The 21,475-nt window shown below is 45.0% G+C and overlaps 1 protein-coding gene across 6 annotated transcripts in view; it reads right to left on the reverse strand.

Moving 5' to 3' along the window:
- TNIK (TRAF2 and NCK interacting kinase) overlaps nt 1-21,475 on the reverse strand; it is a 278,512-nt gene that overhangs the window by 229,382 nt on the left and 27,655 nt on the right. For all 6 annotated transcript variants that reach the window (XM_088669855.1, XM_035132805.3, XM_035132806.3 and 3 more), the window contains exon 2: nt 150-215. In XM_088669855.1, coding sequence (XP_088525981.1) covers nt 150-215 — 66 coding nt within the window. The remainder of the gene's footprint in view (nt 1-149; nt 216-21,475) is intronic.

The raw sequence follows: 21,475 nt of genomic DNA on the forward strand, positions 1-21,475 counted from the left end.
GGACCAGGTACTAGGAAGGTGGGGAGCAGGAAACTATAAACACCCTGAAGTTAATTCTTCCTTTACAATCGGAGCCCGGTAAAAATTAGAGACAGTTACACAAGGAATGCTTAACATGTGGTCTCATTGGGAAACACAGAAGGCCTTACCTTATAGACTTGCCCATAGGTGCCATTGCCAACAAGTTCAACGAGTTCAAAGATGCCTGCAGGATCCTAAAGAGAAACAAACAAAGGCATTTAAGACGGTCAGTAGCAAAAAATGGCTACAAATAAAAACTTTGTTAAATTTTGCTAGTCTGCATTTTGCAGGGGCGCTTTTACAGAGTGCTGGGAGACAGGGGACAGAGAATGAGTTCTGAAGGTTGGGGGGCAAGCGTCATAGTACGGGTCAAAACCCCTTCTCTTGCATATCTTTCAAAGGTGCAAAAAAACCACAAACAAACCATAAAGCATCTTAAGAACCTACGTTGATTCTTGCTTTATATGCCATAACAAACCAAAATGAGGTGCTCTAGAAGAAGCCATGTACAACTAAACTACTACGGTAGCAAGGATGCCTCACTTTCTAACTTGCACCACAATTGCTGGGCGAATCCTCGGTTTCTCATTTTTCCAATCTTTCAAATTCAGTTCTAAACATTTCCGCGGCAGTTAGCAAATTTTATTTTTAAGAAGTTCTTGTGAAAATTCATTCGCATATTGGAGCTCATTTCTGCATTATCAAACGCAGATTTGATGAATATTCACATTTTTGCAAACCAATTTCCCCTAATTAATGAATTTCCACACACTCTTTATTCCAGCACATACCCTTTATTTACACATTATTACTTCGCACAGCAAAATTTGGAGAAGTGCAGATTTTGAAGGACGGCTCTTCTTTCATACACATGTTGTTTTGGAAACTGCAAATTAGCATCCCTAGCCACCATTGAAATTTCACTCATAAACTCTGAGGCAGGGTCATATCAGTGCCCGCAAAGCACTACTGCCACGTGACACTATCAAAACCATACATCAAGAATGCCACCCACATTAAGCTCACCCCAAATAGTGAGCCCATTGGAGAAAAGGATAGGTGAGAGCTTAAATCTGATTAAGTTTTGCTCGTGCACTGTCTGGCAGACATGTTTTGAGTGTGGAACTGGGGTGGGGTGGGCCTAGTCATTCTGGCCAGTGACCTTGTGATATTATGAGCTTTCCCCCAATGTAGATGCAATCAGCATTGCTTGTTTCAAACTAATTGCTTCCTACGTTAACTCCACTCGGCTTTGTCTGAAGCCCAGCCTTGTCAGAATTGCATATGTTTCTCTGTGGTGATAAATGGGCAGATTTTTTTTGCCTCACAGCTACGGGAGAACAGATTACCTTTTGTTGCTACCACGACCACAGTTCTATCTTGATACGCTTCTCATGGCCTTGCCCCGCACTAACCACATCTCCCAAGTATTTGTGACCTCAGGCAGGATCTACCTGGGAAAGAGATACGCAACCTTCAGTCCTAAGGCCTAATTTTATGCATGCAGTTGGGGGCCTATGTTCAAACAGAGGCAAGAAATGGCCAGGTCACTAAGTATTTGGGGCGGGGGGGGGGTTAGGGAGGTGCAGTTGGTAAAGCTGCCATATCCTCGGTCTATAATCCTGGTTCGATGTTCGCTGGCTGACGTTTGCAAACTCCCAAGGAATGATTTCTACCTAAAAACAATAAACCCCAACTCTCTGGCAGTGGAACTACTTGAGGTGTGAAAGACTTAGGGGACCTGTTTTGCTGGGGCACAAACTCACGTTTAGATGGAGCACTGGCTGAGACCCATCACTGCCCCCCCCCCATAAATTAGGAACCTTATAAAAGGAGTGAAAATAACGCAAATCAGGATCTACAGGTAAATTTGTGACTTGCAGTATACCAGCAAGACTGTCAGACTCCCGTTTAATAATAGCAACTCCAAAAAGCCCTCCCCTCAAAAAGCAGTGCTCTATTATAGCAAAAGACAGTGTTTCTCTCTCTCTCTCTCTCTCTCTCTCTCTCTCTCTCTCTCTCTCTCTCTCTGTACGCTTTGTGTGTTCTTGGGTTCTTGTAAAGTCCTACTACCTCAGTCCAGAACAGAGGCAGACTATGCTGAATAATTTTTTCTTCTGTTATGAAGAGAAGACTTCAGAGCTTCCAGTGCAAAAAAAAGTAGCTCTTGACATCTGTTCACCCCTTCCTTAGGATGCAACCAACATCTCCTTGCGGTTGGGCACTGCGGAGGCAGTTCAGTCATGAGTTGAGATGTCATTTCGCAGGGGAGCTACACTTTCTTTATTGAGATCACCAATAAATCCCTAGTAAACTTCTAAGGAACCCCAACACTTCTCCAGAGCATAGTTTCAAAGTCATTTTGCTTAGGGGGTATGGGTGAAGACAAAGGAGAGGCTTTGTTTCGTCTTAATGCTCAAGGGGAGAATGGAAGGCTTCATTCTTACGTTGCACAAGATCAGAAATGTTTTATGCACGGGGCCATGCCAAGGCAAACCTGCATGCCAGCTGCCGCCACCAGCACCACATCGCAGCAAGGGATACCAGAACCCATTTTTTTAATGCTGCCTTTCACGTCTCTGTAGGCTACAGAGAGAGCTTCTCAGGATGAGATTGGGCTGAAATGCCCAGCCATGAAGCCATTAAAGGCCTCTCAGCTGGGGAGATGCCACAGGGCGAGGGGAATGCAGATCACAGCTGGGCCGGCAACATTCACACAGAAGCACACAGCTCAAAATGGACAAAGACGTGGGATGTTTCTATAACCTGAAAGGCATTTTGTGCCATTAGAGCAGCAGGCTCCTGTTGGCAGAAAGAAGGAACAAGGAACAAAGTGGAAAATAAAAAAGGAAAGAGGGAAAACCAGGAGCTATTGATTGTCAAGCTGCGGCTTATGCAGTTGCATGAAACAAAGTTTTTTCGAGGGGGGAGATATACCGTACATGTGCATGTTTTTGAAAAGAACATTGCTACCAAACGTATGTGTTTGTTTTTTGTTTTTTTAGTTGCTGATCATTAAAACTCAAGAGCGGGGAAAATAGCCTGCCGTAAGCAACAAGCCTTGCAGAAATGAGGCTGAAACTACATTGGTTCAAGTACCACTGGGAAGGATATGGGAACTACAATGACTCTCATTCTAAATAGGGATCGGCATTAGGATGCTGTTGCTAAGAGTCAATCCACACTGCTCTGGTATAGCAGCCCTGATGGAGGGCTTTGCTGGTTCAGTTAGGGAAGAAAGGAATATTAGCACATAGAGGGGAGAGGTAGGTGTGCACTTGTGCGCATGGTGTGTATTCCACACTGCGAGCATGGAAGCATCTGGGCATGGAAGCACTAAAACAGTTTGCCTTCCATTTTTTCATGCGGAATATGCATAGAATTGGGGAGCTGGACTCAAGAGTTCAGTATCTCGAGTTCAAGCAAATACATGTCAAAGCATCTGTCTTAAGGGCATGCCCAGACAATCTGCTACATGCATCCACCACACACAGCGAGGTGCACAATCCACACCACAGATATTGATCTGTGCCCCCCCCCCACCTCCTGCTCCCCAACCCTTTTCCACTGAAAAGAAGATTGCAACACTCCCAAGCCCTCCCAGGAAGCTTCATACCTGAGCACAGATTTGAACCTAAGGATACTGATCAAAACCTGATAACACCGATCACTGCTGCACATGCACCCTTTTAAAAACAAAACACTCTGCCTTACACCTGCATTTCATCATTTTGGCACACCAGCTGCCCAAAGGAGGGAAGACCCCCCCCCCCAAAAGCACTGTAGAGCTCAGCTATCCCTAAGTCCAGTCATTTTTGTTTGGTCAGTGTCCAAGGCACACACACTATTACACAAATTTTTGTCTTTTGCTATGCAATAAAGCTTGCTAGATCTGCTGCATCACATGCATGCTCTGCTGCATGTTCCAGTGCATTTCATTCTGGAGCAACACGGCAGCCATCTAAGCCATGGGTAGGCAAACTAAGGCCCGGGCGCCGGATCCGGCCCAATCGCCTTCTCAATCTGGCCCGCAGATGGTCTGGGAATCAGCGTGTTGTTACATGAGTAGAATGTGTCCTTTTATTTAAAATGCATCTCTGGGTTATTTGTGGGGCAGAGGAATTAGTTCATTATTATTTTTTTCCAAAATATAGTCCGGTCACCCACAAGGTCTGAGGGACAGCGGACCAGCCCCCTGCTGAAAAAGTTTGCTGACCCCTGACTATGTGCTTAGGACAGGAAGCTCCATCACCAGAAGCAGTGCATATGGGATCTGATGTAATGAATTCTCACAACCTGTGAGTAGGCAGCCATTTTTAAATATACTCTATCTGATCACTGGTGCCGTGAGTCTGCATTTCCACTCAAAGGCAGTAGCTCCCTATCGTCTCCAGTTCTCTTTGATCCTTTTCGCTAAAACAGCCACGGTTTGGACCTAGGATGTTCAGCATGCCAAGAGCCAGTGCTCCAACAAGGACCTAAGGCTGCCTTCTTTAGAGTCCACCTGTGCACCCATTTTCTAGAAACAAAAAGCAAGATCTTTAAAAAGCATTTTTTTGTATTGCACGCTCTCCCTTTCTCTGTGTGTGCATATTTCATTCCTGTTTTGCATAACCACAGTCAGTCAAAGAAGCCTAGCAGCTTATGTCAAGTCAATGAATGGCATCTCTTTTTGCAGCTGGCACTAGCAGTTGCAATTTCACCAAAGCCATGGCAACTACAGCAGAATGCTAGTTGTTAGCAAATGCAGAAATAAAAGGGGAGGGGGGACGTTTTAGTCTTCGTTCACGCTAACAACGGGCTGGTCCTTGATTCTGCTTTTACCCACACAGCTTTCAATGGAATAATGATTCTTCTTTATTCTTGACACCTTCCCTCCACCATCAGCACCATCTCTGTATAAAAATATTGCTATCCTGAACTTCAGATGAATACAGAGGACATGAAAGGGTGTCAACACTTCTTGCACATCCATTAAGTCCTTTCGCAAGATCACACATCCCGATACCACACCAAGCAAGCGCCAGTTGAGAACTCACAATCAGTGATACGTGTCAGGATTCTATCTTCTCCTGCAAGCATTAAAAGTGTGTGCCAGGAAGGGACAATCCATTTCGACTTGCTGCAACAGAGCTGTTAAAAGAATATTTAGAGTTCTTGGACTACAATTCCCATCAGCCCCTGCTGGTTGCCCAACATGGATCAGTCAGTAAAGCATGACACTCTTAAACCTCAGGGTTGTGGGTTCAAGCAAAAGCTTCCTGCATTGCACAGGGTGGCACTAGATGACCACCATGATCCAATTCTAGGATTCTAGGATCATCTGCAGGTCATCAATTAGGGACAGACTGGTCTGTAATAATGGCCAGGAAGCATGGGGGCTGGAGGGGGCGGATCTGGGATGGAAGTGCCAAGACAGGAGCAGGACCCAACCAGGTCAACAGAGGGGGGTGCAGCACAGACCCCCAAGTTCCAACTCTGTGAAATTGGCGCTGAAGGAGACCAGTCTTGAAGTGGCCTTGGCTATACTTGCTTTGTCTGGAGAAATTGCAAATTGTTCAGTACTACAAACTAGAATCACAGAGACCAGAGAGCTGGAGAGCGCAGCACTGTGCCAGGGAATACAGGGAGCTGAAATAGCTCAGGAAATGTTCTCTGGCATTTAGGAATCAAAATATGAAAGTGTTTAATGGAGCTCTGTAAATTATTCAGAAAAGCTTAAATGGAGACCAGAGCAGCATAAGCAGAGCATAATCTCAGACCAAATATAGTCACTTTTTAAAATATAGATTATGGAATTTGGGGTTTTGCTGCTTATAGCGATGTGCTACATTCTGTTTAGCAAATCTCAACCTTCCACCACAGAGCTCATTTCACAGACAAACACCAGGGGGCTTGCCATTACCTTTCCCCACCCAAATACCTTTATTTGTCTTTCCACCACCAAAAGGCTATGGGAACCGAGACCTCCGTGGCAGAAAGTAGCACAAGCAAAAACCACAAACCACACAGCAGACATGTGGCTGGCCATCTAAAATGCAACCATGTGGGGGCCAGACACCACAAGACAAGCCCCTTGTGATCACAGGTCCTTCCTCCCACATAGCTCTGGTTCTTTTCCAACACAACTCCTTCCTCAAAACCAACCTTTCCCCACATGATCGCTGGGTTTTCTTCTTACTACCAACTGTTGTTGTTGTTTAGTCATTTAGTCATGTGCGACTCTTCGTGACCCCATGGACCATAGCACGCCAGGCACTCCTGTCTTAAACTGCCTCTCGCAGTTTGGTCAAACTCATGTTCGTAGCTTCGAGAACATTGTCCAACCATCTCGTCCTCTGTCGTCCCCTTCTCCTAGTGCCCTCAATCTTTCCCAACATCAGGGTCTTTTCCAAGGATTCTTCTCTTCTCATGAGGTGGCCAAAGTATTGGAGCCTCAGCTTCACGATCTGTCCTTCCAGTGAGCACTCAGGGCTGATTTCCTTCAGAATGGATAGGTTTGATCTTCTTGCAGTCCATGGGACTCTCAAGAGTCTCCTCCAGCACCATAATTCAAAAGCATCAATTCTTCGGCGATCAGCCTTCTTTATGGTCCAGCTCTCACTTCCATACATCACTACTGGGAAAACCATAGCTTTAACTATACGGACCTTTATAGGCAAGGTGATGTCTCTGCTTTTTAAGATGCTGTCTAGGTTTGTCATTGCTTTTCTCCCAAGAAGCAGGCGTCTTTTAATTTCGTGACTGCTGTCACCATCTGCAGTGATCCAAGGAGCCCAAGAAAGTAAAATCTCTCACTGCCTCCATTTCTTCCCCTTCTATTTGCCATGGACAAATAGACAACGACCAACTGTTACAAATGTCAAGCATGGGCAAAAGCATTAGCCTCCATCCTTCCCTTTCTGCCTTTGTCTGCCTCTCCCCTTCGACTATCCGTTACAGGTCTGGGTGGGGAACCTCAGCCCTGGCCTGGGGTGCCAAATGTGGCCTTCTGGACACCTCTATCTGGCCTTTGGAATGTGTTTTGTTTTGTTTTGTGTTTTGTTTTGGTTTGGTTTGGTTTTTGCAACAACCACTCTCCTCTACATCCCTCGCGAGCTCTGCTTCACTTTATGTCTGTTTGCAGAAAGGACTTCAGTGTAAGGGCTGTTTGGCATGGGTCTCACTTGGGAAATATGGATGGAATTTATATACCTCTCTATACCCGCAGTTCTCAGGGCGGTTCACAGAATAAAATCAGAATATAAAACCACAAAATACACAATCAAAATAAAAACAACAACCCATAATTCCTCCTTCCTGCTTGCCCAGAGATCTTCCAGGGGGTCCCAATGTTCTCCCGATGCTTCCCTCCCTCCGTGGCTGGATCTCCTGTTTGCACCTCCTCCTCCTGCTCGCCCACCGCATCCCCTCCACCCCCAGCCAGGGGCATTATATTAGCATCTTCAATACCCACAAAGCCAGTCTACAGCCCAATTAATTGCTATGTGTAATGGGAAGAATCCCAGTTCTGTACTTTGCCCCCAAAATGGAACGAGGCACACTGAAACTGAATATAAAGTCTGGGAGATTGATTAGCTAGCTAACATTTCGATTTCTCATTGCCTACAGATGCCATCTTTTGACTCAGCCCTGCTGGGGCAAAAAATCTTCTTGGCTGCTAGTGCCAATATTTTCCCTCCGCCACAACCAGTAGTCAAGATCTGAAAGTGCATTGCTTTGCTAGCCTGCAGGCAAAGAACCAATGAGAAGGTGCAACAGCGTTCACCTTACCTGGTCTGCTGTCCTCACAAAGCCTCTTAAGCAAGGTGGTATGTACTACCTTGACAACACGTATAATCTTTCTAAGATTAACAGTGTTATGGGTTTGGGAGATTGGTCTGCGTGATACCGTAGGTCCCTTCCAAACCTGTAAGTCTGTATACAGAAGACTAGAAACTATAGAAGGAAGATTGTTGAACCAGTCATAGGCCAGTTCCTTTGTCAAGCTCAGCTAAGGATCTGCCATTTGCATCTTGAAAGAGTGAGCTCTGTTGCCACAGAGGCATATGGGTGGGCCTGTCCCCATCTCACCTGACTGGATGCCACACAATCGGACAAAGGGGAGAATTGTTTGTGTGAGTTGGACTGATGATGGAAGGTGGAGACACAGAGACGTGTTTTCTGTGCTGAACCCATGGCACAGCTGGGGGGCTCCCTTGGAAACTGAATGGGAAAGCAAGATCTTGCAAAGTGCCAATGCTTATGAATAAAGATTATGAATAAAACCATACAGTATATCTTAACAACACCACAGTTTACATTGACTTTCATGCCAAGGAAACCTAAGCCTAGCTAAGCGCAGGCACCCCTGCTGTCTCTCGCCACTCCAAGATTGGGATGATTCGTCGCAATATTATGACAATATACTACATCATGTTTCAGGCTATGTACCCCCATTTAGACTGGGGCAGGTAGGCCTTTAATGCTATCCTACTTACACTATCAAAATAAAAATAAAAAATCCTTCCAGTGGCACCTTAGAGACCAACTAAGTTTGTCATAGGTATGAGCTTTCGTGTGCATGCACACTTCTTCAGGTATCTGATAGCTCATACCTATGACAAACTTAGTTGGTCTCTAAGGTGCTACTGGAAGGATTTTTTATTTTTATTTTGACTGCGTCAGACCAACACGGCTACCTACCTGTAACTACTACTTACACTATGTCAATCCACACTGCTGAGCTAACCAGTACAAACTGGTTGTTGTATAAAACCGGGGGGGGGGGGGGGGGAATGGCAGCAACGCGCAGAAAACCAATGGAAATTCCTCGAATTAAAAAAGGAAAGGAACACTTCTTCCTGCAATCTTTTTTATTTTTTTGCAAAAAATTAAATAAATAAACCAGCACGTTTCAAATTATATCAGGCTGCCCGATTGCAATGTTTCTGCTCCAGAGCACCAGCCTGAAAAGCCATTTTCTGAGCAAGGCTCCATCTCTGCTGTTACCAGCAACCGCCGCGTCTGCCATCCCACTAATCCAGAAATATTAATTAAGATGACCTTTTAGGCTTGAATTGTCAAAGGTGCAGCCATGCTGAAAAGGAAAAAGCCAAACAGACGCAGATATGCAAAACGGCAAAAAATAAAATGGAAGATGCAGCGCGAGGTCAGGGTTCGGCCAGTTTCTTCGCACCCTTTAGGGTGTCGAGACACTATGCTGTGGCACCTCAATACAGCTTACAGACCCTCTTTCCCCAGGAAGGCAGCTGCCTTGGGTGACACAAATCCAAGGGACACCCACTCTGCCAGAAGCAAGCTGCTCATTTGCAATTGCAAACCACCTTTGGCATGGCTTGCTCTGCTGCTGTGAACCAGAAAAGGGTGTGGGTGGGTGTGTATGTGTATGTCATGGGTGCGACAGGCGCTGCAGCTTACTCTAAGTATTCACACATAGGTCTAGGCTTCTATCATCACCTCTGGCTTCCTGCATCTACTCTCTATAAGCCACTATTTAACGGCACGTCTGTGGCATTTGGGTCTGGTGCGCGCACACTATCTGATTGTTATTCTGTATGTCATTGTCGGGCAGACACTCCCACCATTCCTATTTCTCCACTTTTCCATTTGTCCCAGATAAATCACAATCCTTATTTTGCCCCTATTTTGCCCACAGGGTAACGCATTGTTAACAGTTTCCTTTTCCCCCCAGTGCAGAGCTTTCCAAACTGTGTGTCGTGGCACGTTAGTGTGTTGGTGTGTTGCGCAAACGCTCCCCACGCTCCTCCCAGGGCTGGAAAGGAGCTAGTTTAATCTCCAGTTTGCTAGTAAAACTGAATTACTATGTCGCGAAATGATGCATGTCTGAAAAGTGTGTCACTTACTTACTTACTTACTTACTTACTTACTTACTTACTTACTTACTTAATTTGTCGCTCATTTGACTGGGTTGCCCAAGCCACTCTGGGCAGCTCCCAACAAAACGTAAGACATCAAACACTAAAAGCTTCCCTTTACAGGGCTACCTTGAGATGTCTTCTAAAAGTCAGATAGCTGTTTATTTCCTTGACACCTGAAGGGAGGGCTTTCCACAGGGTGGGTGCAAATACTGAGAAGTCCATCTGCCTGGTTCTCTTATAGTGAGGGAACCACCGGAAGACCCTTGGAGCTGGACCTCAGTGTCCAGGCTGAACGATGGGGGTGGAGAAGCTCCTCCAGATATACTGGGCTGAAGCAGTTTAAGGCTTTAGAGGTCAGCACCAACACTTTGAATTGTGTTCGGAAACATACTGGGAGCCAAAGCAGTTAGTGTTATAGGGTCCCGGCGGCCGCTGCCAATCCCCAGTCTAGCTGCCGCACTCTGGATTAGTTGCCAGGGAGATCATTCTTCAACATTCAGGTCCCTCTCAAGGGTCTCAAGGGGGAAGTTCACACAATCCTTTCTCCACCATGAAAGACTGCATGAGGGGGATTATAGCACCATGTGGGATAGATCTAGCCCCCCACCCCACTCAAAAGATGTATACTGCAGCCATACCCCCCTACTGTAGCCACTTACATCAAAAACAATGGGGCAGAGTCCCTCCTTACATGGAAGAACTCTACAGTACCTTCCATGGTGGCAAACAAACAGCGGAGAACAGTTTCCATGGTGGATAGCCTGGCTGCAGTGGGGAGTGTTTTCTTCAATACATTTGGGGGTGGGGAGAGGTAGCATGGAGCTCCCTAAGTAGTTGCACCTCAAAACAGGAGCTGGACACACTGCTTTTACCACTAATGCACATCAACACTACAGTTCCATGCTATGCACAATCCACTATTGCACACACTGGAGCCGCTGATCCATAGTCCTATTATGCCTTTATCCCAAAACAGCCATTCTCCTGGGATGACAGACAATTGCAGCCAAATGAACAGAGCATTCAAAAGCCTGGAGAAAACATCCAGCAGTTGGGCAGCTGGTGCCAATTCTCCTAAGGATGAGGATGGGGTGTTACAAATCCCTCTCTCCTTTTGTCTGTGAAATGCTCAGGACTATTGCTCAGCTTCTGATATTCAGAATTCTGATAGGATGCCTTTACCGGTTTCGTGTGGGTGGCAAGTTTGATTCTCCCACTTTTCACCACAGTAATTCCATAATAGCTCAGCGTGACATCCTACACACGCCTGGGAATTATGACATTAACATTAAGCTCATGAGGGGCGTGGGTGGCGCTGTGGGTTAAACCACAGAGCCTAGGGCTTGCCGATCAGAAGGTCGGCGGTTCGAATCCCCGCGACGGGGTGAGCTCCCGTTGCTCGGTCCCAGCCCCTGCCAACCTAGCAGTTCGAAAGCACGTCAAAGTGCAAGTAGATAAATAGGTACCACTCCAGTGGGAATGTAAACGGCGTTCCCATGTGCTGCTCTGGTTCGCCAGAAGCGGCTTTGCCATGCTGGCCATATGACCTGGAAGCTGTACGCCAATAACGCGAGATGAGAGCTGCAACCCCAGAGTCGGTCACGACTGGACCTAATGGTCAGGGGTCCCTTTATCTTTACCTTTACCCGAGGAATGTCACAGGGGAAGTTATATGCCCACCCGAGAGGAGTCTATGTCGTGGTCAGAGTGACCAATCTCATGCGGACAAGCTAGCCCCTTTTCTCCCCCTCTTCTAGGAGCACTGACCCAAAGAGAGCAAGCCCTTAGTCTGCACGAGCAGAGCACCCACATCAGTGAAGAGCAAATTCTGAGGAAAAAGAAGACGAAAGCTTCTGTTTCAATATTACCTGGGCTTAATATGGGGTATGTTTCCACAACGCAAAGTCGCATTAGAGCGTGGGTAGGCAAACTAAGGACCAATGGCTGGATCCAGCCCAATCACCTTCTAAATCCGGCCCGCGGACAGTCTGGGAATCAGCATGTTTTTACATGAGTAGAATGTGTACTTTTATTTAAAATGCATCTCTGGGTTATTTGTGGGGCAGAGGAATTCATTCATATATATTTTCCAAAATATAGTCCGGCCCCCCACAAGGTCTGAGGAACAGTGGACCAGCCCCCTGCTGAAAAAGTTTGCTGACCCCTGCATTAGAGCATTGGGGGTGGGAAAGAGAATGGCATGTTCTACACAGCTAAAGCAAACACCACAACGTAGGAATATCGCACCTCGCTTTCCCTGCCAGTTCCCCAAAATGTGGCAAGTCTGACTTGGCATCCACTGGGTGAAATGTGGCAGGGCCAACTAGTTTGTTATTATTACATATGGTATGTTTATTTAAAATATATATACTACTTGATTTTCTAAACCAGGCATCCCCAAACTTCGGCCCTCCAGATGTTTTGGACTACAATTCCCATCTTCCCCGACCACTGGTCCTGTTAGCTAAGGATCATGGGAGTTGTAAGCCAAAACATCTGGAGGGCCGCAGTTTGGGGATGCATGTTCTAAACCAACAAACCTCAAATCAGTTTGCAAAAGAGAGTCAATCAATCAAATGACATGTCTATGCCACCTTTCCTCCAATCAGTTCAAGGTGGCTCCCCCTCCCCATTTTATCCTCACAACAACTCTGAGACTGGTTCTGGACTGGTTGAAAACAGTCCAGCGTAGACAGCAATGAGCTAGATGAACCAAGAGCTGAGATATACCAGGAATATACTTGGTACAAGGAAGAAGAAGAAGAAGAAGAAGAAGAAGAAGAAGAAGAAGAAGAAGAAGAAGAAGAAGAAGAAGAAGAAGAAGAAGAAGAAGAAGAAGAATTTGGATTTGATATCCTGCTTTATCACTACCCGAAGGAGTCTCAAAGCGGCTAACATTCTCCTTTCCCTTCCTCCCCCACAACAAACACTCTGTGAGGTGAGGGGCTGAGAGACTTCAGAGAAGTGTGACTAGCCCAAGGTCACCCAGCAGCTGCATGTGGAGGAGCGGAGACGCGAACCCGGTTCACCAGATTACGAGTCCACTGCTCTTAACCACTACACCACACTGGCTCTCAAGGCAGTTTCTTATGTTCTTATTATTAATGCAACCTGTCACCTCTTTAAGCAAATAAATAAAACCCTATCCCAAATAAACACATTTGACTGAATACAACAAATACGCAAATTTTAGTTAAGATAAGCCATGCACACTTTTCCTCAGAGAATATTTCAGTCAGAAGCAAGCAGCAAATGCAAATTTCCCGGGGCGCCTTTAGGAGAAAGACTACCATTAATATGGTTTTGCCCTCTTCATTAGGGACCTCTCAGTGGAACTAAAGAACAGGCACCTTGTGACCAGGAAGCAAGATTTCATTAAGAGACTTGAAAAAGCCAATTTACTCACCTAGTGGTTTGTTAAATGATAATTCAAAGATGCTCCCAGTATACCAGAGAACGGCTGTATCCTGAACTAAATAAATTCAGTGCCAAAGGCTGCAGGTGTTTATCTAGAAGAGGTCTTGTTATTAAATTAGAGCCTGAAATTCTGCCCTATTGAAAACGTCTTCTGCAGCCCTGCACACATTCCAGTAACTTAATACAGCCAGTTTTGTGGACACACAACCACAGATAAACTAAGCAAAATAAAAACACACATACAGCAAAGATTCTCTCTCTCCGGCATCCAACACCATCTCTGTAGCACATAAAGCCCCAAACACTTTGGATGTTCCATCCTTATAGCTGGCTTTCACTCCAAAATGGGGTTCTCTCAAATGTGCTCATTCCTAAAGCAGTGGTTCTCAAACTGGCTTCTCTCCTTGGATTTCCAAAAGCCTTTCTTTCATGATCAACTATCCCTTACAATATGCAGAGGAAGGTTGAGTGCCATCCTAGGCTATAATCTCAATAGGCCCAGGTCACCTGTCAGTCTTCCATAACCTGGTTCCCCTCTAGATGTTCTTCAAGGTCAGCTCTCATCAGCCAATAGCCAGGATTGAAGAGAGTTACAAGTCCAACAATTTCTGGAGGCTACCAGGTTAGAAGAGACTGGCATACGTACTGTTCCCCCAATAGTGTGCTCCAAAACCCTCAACAGAAGACTTTGGTTGCGTAGTAGATAGGCAGAGGTTCCTTAACAGGTGTGGACAATGAATAAAGACGGACAAAGTTCAACACAGCTGAGCATATGAAGTTGCCTCAGGTCGCTAGTCTATCTAGCCCAATGCTGTCTACTCAGGTAGGCGCTAACTCTCCAAGACCTTACACAAGGGTCTTTCCAGATACCAGAGATCAGCGTGGAGGAGATGATGGTGATTGAACCTGAGATCTTCTACATGAATATATGCATGGAATTGTCTTGGATTTGGATATAGCCCTCTTGCACCTGGCTCAAGAACTATGCATCCAGACAGGAGGCAATGAATCTTCAGGTGTTTTGGACTACAGCTCCCTGTCCATCGGCCATGCCAACTCGAGGATGTTGGAATTTGGAATCCATCGACATCTGTAGGGCCACAGCTTCCCAACCACTGACATAAACCAAGAAGTAGAGAAGCAAGTAAGGATACAGCTTGGACCAGCCCTACAGATATACTGATCCACCGAGCGAAATGAATGCCACCGGTAGTGTGTGCTAGCCTGCCATTCTATCAATGCACACATGTGCGTTGCCGATGCAGATGGGTGAGAGGGGCCTTGGGCTCCTGTGATCACTTGTTAAAATAAAATAGTCATCCCATAGTCAGGAGAAAGGAATGGGCCGGTCTGTAGCCAACTGTGGCTTAAAAGCAAAATTACTTCTGCTTGCAAATTGGACTTTCCCCTCCTCTGCTCCCCTGCACGCCCCCTGTTCTGTGGGATTCCTCCAACCCTCTGGAGCATATTTGGGACTGTGTGGGGCATGCGCAGGGGGAAGAAAGGTGAGAAGTCACACAATTATTTAGTTGGGTGCGCCCAAAATAATTTGGCACATGAGGCAGAAAAATCCCAAGAACACTGTAAAGGTACATCAATAATCAGAGAGTAATAGAATTATGGAATTGCAGAGTTTGAAGGGGTCTCGAGGGTCATCTAGTCCAATCCTCTGCAATGCTTAGCTTTGCATTATTATTATTATTTAAAAAAAACAACTACTGCCCTTTCATGGTAGACAAAATTAGCCACTGTTACTTTGCCTAACAGTAGGGGCGGCCCTGCTTAAAAGCCTATCAATGGGGGAGAGACACAAGCACATTTCCTCTCTACTGTTTTGTTCAAAAATATAAATAAATAAAACAGCAAGACGTGCTGGTCGTTTCTGCTTGTCAAGATAAAGTCTTGATAAGTCTCTTAACTGCAGTTATGTATAGCACCAATGTTCCGATGTGGAAGGAGGCATAGATGCAAGCCAGGTCATTTTACACAACAGTTGCCCATTATAAATTAATGGTAATCTGACACATTATATGGGCAATTCGCATGCAAGACAGAGACGTAAACCCCAAGAAAGGTTAGCAGAAAGCAGTTCATGTTGTTCGTGCCACTGAGAATTTTCTGGATGATGAACCACTGCACGTTGAAGAGCATGGGGCCGGGGAGGGGGGGGGGAGGTGTAGGTCTTCTGAGGGCATATCTAGAAAATTCGTAACATGCACCCTGACCAAAACAATGTAGTGGCAGTGGTGGCACACACGACAATAATCTTATGTATATGCAGGCTCCACATAGTGATATAAAACGTGTTCGAAAAACTCATAAAATTTCAGGAGCACATAGAGTTGGGGGTGTGATGGCTGGTGAGAGGGAGGAGATGGGGCCACCACACACACACACACACACACACACACACACACAGCTTGGAACTATTCAGAGAGAAAAATAACAAGCTAGCCTTCTTTTCCTAGGAGGAATGAAAAAATAGAAAAACCTCCTAAATTTTCTCACATATAATGAATTGTACTCAATGAAGTCGCCCCAACAGTTAGGCACAAGGACTTCTGCTTGCACAAGAATGCTTCCTCTCCTCGTTAGCAAAGTCACTCAAATGACACAGACGAAGACCAGAGAGAAAGGAAATCCTGAGAACACTTTACTGAGAAAAATGAACAAAACACAGAGTGCTTCAGACCTCTACATAGCAGGGAGACATTCACTTAAACAAACAGAGGAAAAACTACCTCAGAGCTATACAGCCTATCAGGGCACTTGCTATCTCAGTGGACACCTTGCTGGTCTGTGGTTGCTAAGCAACACCTCCACCCATCCCGCCCTTGGCTAGGTGACTTTAACACAGGGGCTAAATTCAGGCATAATATTTATTGCATTAGTTTTGCTGGTTATAATGTTGGTACTTCGGTCCTGGTTTCTAATGTGTCTTTTACACCTTTTGTGTTACAGAACCGTCACTTTCTGATCAATACACTGCCATGTTTCACTAAGTTTTAAAGGGCAGGGAAGAACTGCATGCCAGGATATTGCCCCGAATGTCATCAAATTTGCAGTGCAAAACTCCTGCGATTTTCTGAGTAAATGGGGCTGGAAAATGGATTCTTTTTCTTGGAAACGATAAACATGCAAATGAGCATTAAACTTCCACCAGATTTCTAGACGTGTCTTTTGCAGTGTGTGAAAGATCACATAAAACATCGAAATTATCAGGTAAGGAAACACCAGAAAACAGAACAGAGTGCTGTCAGAATGCAGACTAAAAAAAATTAACCCTTCAGTTAATGAACAATGCCTGCTGTTGCAGTTCCAACACTTCTCCCCACATGATCCCTCAAATCTGCTTTGGGGTTTTCCCCCAAGTCTCTGGAGCAGGTTGGGGGGGGGGGCAGATAAGGAAAAGGAGAGGAATTCTCATTGTGCAGGTGTATGTTCTTGAGCTAACAGGATGATTTTCTTGGATACAACCCGTCTTTTCAAGAAGTCTGGCTCAGCGGTACTTCAGATTCAAAATGAAAAGCATTTGCTCCCTCCTCTAGATGTTGCTGGACTACAATGCCCATCCTCCACAGCCAACATGGCCAATGGTAAAGGATGATGGGAGCTGTAGTCTAACAACATAGGCAACACATTGGCGACCGCCGATCTAAGGCATTTTCCTAATTGCCATGCAGATAACCATTAAGCAGAGTGGAAGAATATGGCCCAAGTCTGAAATTTCGTCCGTGTGGCTTCCCATAAGGGTACAACGCCCGAGGCCAAAGAGATCAGAGGCTTTTTAAAAATGCAGAGAGAGGAGGGGGGGGGCGAAAATTCTAGGTCAGTTCAGGGCCAGCTGACTGCCTCTAATTTATTCCTAGATAACATCCCTTTTGTGTAATAGTCAGACTAGGTCTGGAAATAGACAAGAGACGTTCTCTTAACACACACAGCTGCAGAGAGCTACCAGCAATGGGGCCCGTGTTGTTAAGGTTAGACATTTTAAGAAATAGAGTGCTTTAAGATTTTCTTCCTGACAGCTCTTCACAAAGTCTTCCCACTAATATAAACCCTTCTGTGTGAACAGCCAGCTTTAAGGAAGCCCTCCTGGGGCATCTAAAAGATGCCTGGATTCGTATTATTTCTTGGTATGTTGCTTTGGTTATAAGCTGAATAATGAAGCAGAAACACACTGAGTACGATACAAACCTTCACAGGTGCCTTATTATGTCTCCCTCGTTTTTATTCCTCTCGGGCAAAATATTTTCCTCCTTCCTTCCACCTCCCCCCCCCCCAACACCAGTCCTTTCCATAAGAGTCTCACAATGCAAGTATTCACAGATGCAAAGCATTTCCTGGCATTCTCCTAGATCAAGGTGCATTACATGGAAACAGTAAACAAGACATTTAATTTTGGTCTTTGCAATAAACTGCTGTTTCCCCCGTTTTCCAGCTTCCCCAAAAGAAACTACTAGTCAAGAAACGGCTTCTTACTGGCATTCATCAATTGTGCCAAATCATAGTTTCTAAAAGATAACAAACATTCTATTTGACAGATGCTGGAAGAGTTTATTTACACATTTATCTCCATCTTTTTATCGCAGTATTGCAGTGCGATATATCCCCCCTAAGCAATAACATCTCATACTACAATGATCATTTTAGAAATAAAAATAAAAATCCTGCTTTGCTTATCAGCTACTCTCAAGTCACATACTGGATGTGTTATTTATATGCTGTTGAAATGGGAATGGAAGCCAAAGCAATTATGACTCTGCCTGACCAAGCACAAACACCTCTCCAAAATCAACCTAATATTTTTATTGGGGACAAGCAGGGCTCTTTGTATGAGAGAGATGGTTATTAAGGGGTATTCCAGCATTGCAGGAGGTTGGACTAGATGACCCTTGTCGCCCCTTCTGACTATGACTCTATAATATATATTACACAAACATTTTCTGTGTACCTGTGCAAGTGAACAGTCCATTGAAATATATTGTATTGCTATTGACAAATACAGTCGTACCTTAGTTTTTGAACAGCTTAGTTCACAAACAACTCAGAATTCGGACGTCGCAAAGCTGGAAGTAGCTGTTCTGGTTTGTGAATTTTGCCTCGGAAGCTGAACATCCGGCATGGCTTCCAATCGGCTACAGGACGCTCCTGCAGCCAATCGGAAGCTGCGCTATGTTTTCCGAACGTTTCAGAAGTCGAAGGGACTTCCAGAACACATTCTGTTCAAAAACCAAGGTACGACTGTTTTCTGGTGGTGATAAATTTGCACTTCTTGAACAGTTCATACATGAGATCAGCCCCCACTTCAGAAAAGGACGACCAAAATTACCCAGGGGTTGGCGCAAATCCCCTATTAGTTACAACACTGGGGGCTTTTTAGTTTAGTGGGGGGGAGACCAGCAACGGACAGCAGATAAGGAGAAGATATCCAACAAAACAGAACACTGGAAGATCCAGGATGGACAAAATAAAGCACTTGGGCCCAGAGTACATGCTTAAACGATAGAATTCACTCCCACTAAAGACAGTGATGTCCACCATCTTTGATGGATTTATAAAAAACGGATTAAAGAAATTCATAGAGCCAGCCTTGGGAGATAATGATCAACTAATACAACTACATACAACTGCTAACAGGACTACTAGCCTTCCGCTGAAGTCTCAGAGCAGATACAAATTGTATGCAGAAATCATATCATGTTATAGTCTTTGCTGGACTTCAGCCAGCCAGTGTGGGGTGTAGTGTGGGGTGTAGTTTTGAGTGATCTGTGTTAAAATACTCACATGCACATGCACAAGCCAGTATGGTTTGGTGATTAAGAATGTTGGACTAGGACCCGGGATAGCACAGTTCAAATCCCCACTCGGCCATGACATTCACCAGGTGACCTTGGGGTAGCCACTGTCTCTCAGTCAATATAATAAATAATAATAATAATAATAATAATAATAATAATAATAAACCTACCTCGCAAGGTCATTGCGAGGCAGAAAAAAGGAGGGGGGAGACCCCATGTATGCCACTTTGAGCAACTTGGAGCAGGAATGGGATTTAAACATAGCAAATTAGTTTAGAAGCACAGAAGGGGAAAGTTCAAGAGCCAAGGACAGCTGAAACCATCCCTCAAGCCACGGGTTCACTAAACACACACAAGCAAAAACCAGTATGCAAAATGGAACCGTGTCAGGCTTATCCAAAGTTGGTCTACAACAATTCGGTCCAATGCTCCCTTCCGCTGGGTTCAAGGATAGCTTTGCCCAACCAGTGGAGATGAACACTAGAGATCTGCCACTCCTCTGAACGCAAGGCCCTAAATAAGATGCTAAAATGTTTGCTCATTTAAGCATGTGAGTGGCACCATTATAGCCAGTGCTCTTCAGTTCCTTTGCAAAATTCCCACTGTTTCACAAAACTACTTGCGCCGTATGGTCAGAATTAACTATTGTATCTGCAACCCTGAAACAAAATGAACAGTAGTACCACGGCGTGTTAACTGACGACGTCAGGCAGAGGAAGCTGAGAGAGGCTTTACTTTTGTAAGAAGTCTCAGCAGCCTCATGCCGATAAGATTGCATTCATAAAAGTTGCCCAGGCATGGGAGAAAGCAACATTTTCCCCGTGAAAACAAATGTCATCAAGTGATAAGGAAAATCAAATTGTGGGTCTACCAAGCCAGAAGGCAATATGGAGCTGAAAGACAAAAACCATAGCATATTTTATTTGCTGTCAGATGCAACTCACAGAGTTCACAGAGAGCCTTTAAACAAGGTGCTTGAAGTACATGGTACCTCGGTTTATGAACTTTATCCATTCCGGAAGTCCGTTCTTAAACCAAAACTGTTCTTAAACCGAAGTGCGCTTTCCCTAATGAGGCCTCCCGCCGCCGGTGCCCTTCCACTGTTCGGATTCTGTTCTTAGACCGAGATAAAGTTCTCAAACCAAGACACTATTTCCAGTTTTGCAGAGTTTGTAAACCAAATCATTCTTAAACCGGACTGTTCTTAAACCGAGGTACCACTGTACTGAATTCAATGGAAAATGTTCACATGTATGGGAGTATTTTGACAACATTAGCAGAGCACAAGATTTGCATGCAGAAGTTCCTGATTCAATCCCAGTATTTCCAGATAGCCATTGTACAGTCTCCTGTGGGATAGAGAGACAAAACACAGGCAGTTCCTGCATTTTAACATAGGCTTTGTGTAAGACAGCTTCCTACAAAGCCCAGTACAGTATAGCCCACACAAACTGGCAGCAGTTCTTCAGGGTCTCAAGCAGAGATACCTGCTACCTAATCCTTTTGACTGAAGATGCCAGGGATGGAACCAAGAACCAGGAACAAAGTGATTTTGGAACCCTCCCTCCTCTCTCATGCTCAAGTCACCATTCATATCTATATTACAGTCCAGGTTAATTTATATGTGGTAAGTACACAACTGGGTTGTGACTCACAGTTAAGCGCATGAACCAAATTCATAGGAAAGTTCCACGTGTGAGATGGTGCAAGGTGTTTCACCTGGGTAAGTAACCCAGTTGTGAGCATGTATGTGCCCCTCAGTGCTCCGTCTTTTCCATGCGCGATCAGGGACCGCTTCCCTTTAGTACCGGTATCTTACAGACACTAGAGGCCACCCATAATGATCCAACTTTGCCCATGAGTTGTGGTCGGCAATTGCCACACACACCAGAATAGAGGACAAGTCTAGTTTGTTCAGGGCGCAAAAACAGCGATACATTCTGAAACGCTTTGCTTTACGCATTCTAAATTTTAAAATGTCAGGATTTGATGCAGAAGTCTGAAGGATGTGCGAACTGAGAAGGCTCAGTAGCTCAACCATGCTGAATTCAAAAAGCTTTTAACACATTAGTTAAATTCTCACACGTTGCCTGCAGGTGGAAACTGCACTTTTCAGATGGACCCTTGATATCCCCCCTCCCCATGTTTCATTAGCTCCTTGTAACAGCTGTTTCACAACAGGTTTCACAATAGCCAGCTACAAGGAAGGGATCACAAAACCTTCCAGTGGGAAGCTTTCCATTAAAGGTCAAGTATGGAAAGGCAACAGTAGACTTTCATACTTTCACTTCTGGAGTCGGGAAATTGCCATTGCTATGAATCCCCAAACTACGCTGCTGTTTTGCATTAACGTGG

Source organism: Zootoca vivipara, chromosome 5, assembly GCF_965207765.1.
Source record: "Zootoca vivipara chromosome 5, rZooViv2.hap1.1, whole genome shotgun sequence".
Taxonomy (NCBI): Eukaryota; Metazoa; Chordata; class Lepidosauria; order Squamata; family Lacertidae; genus Zootoca; species Zootoca vivipara.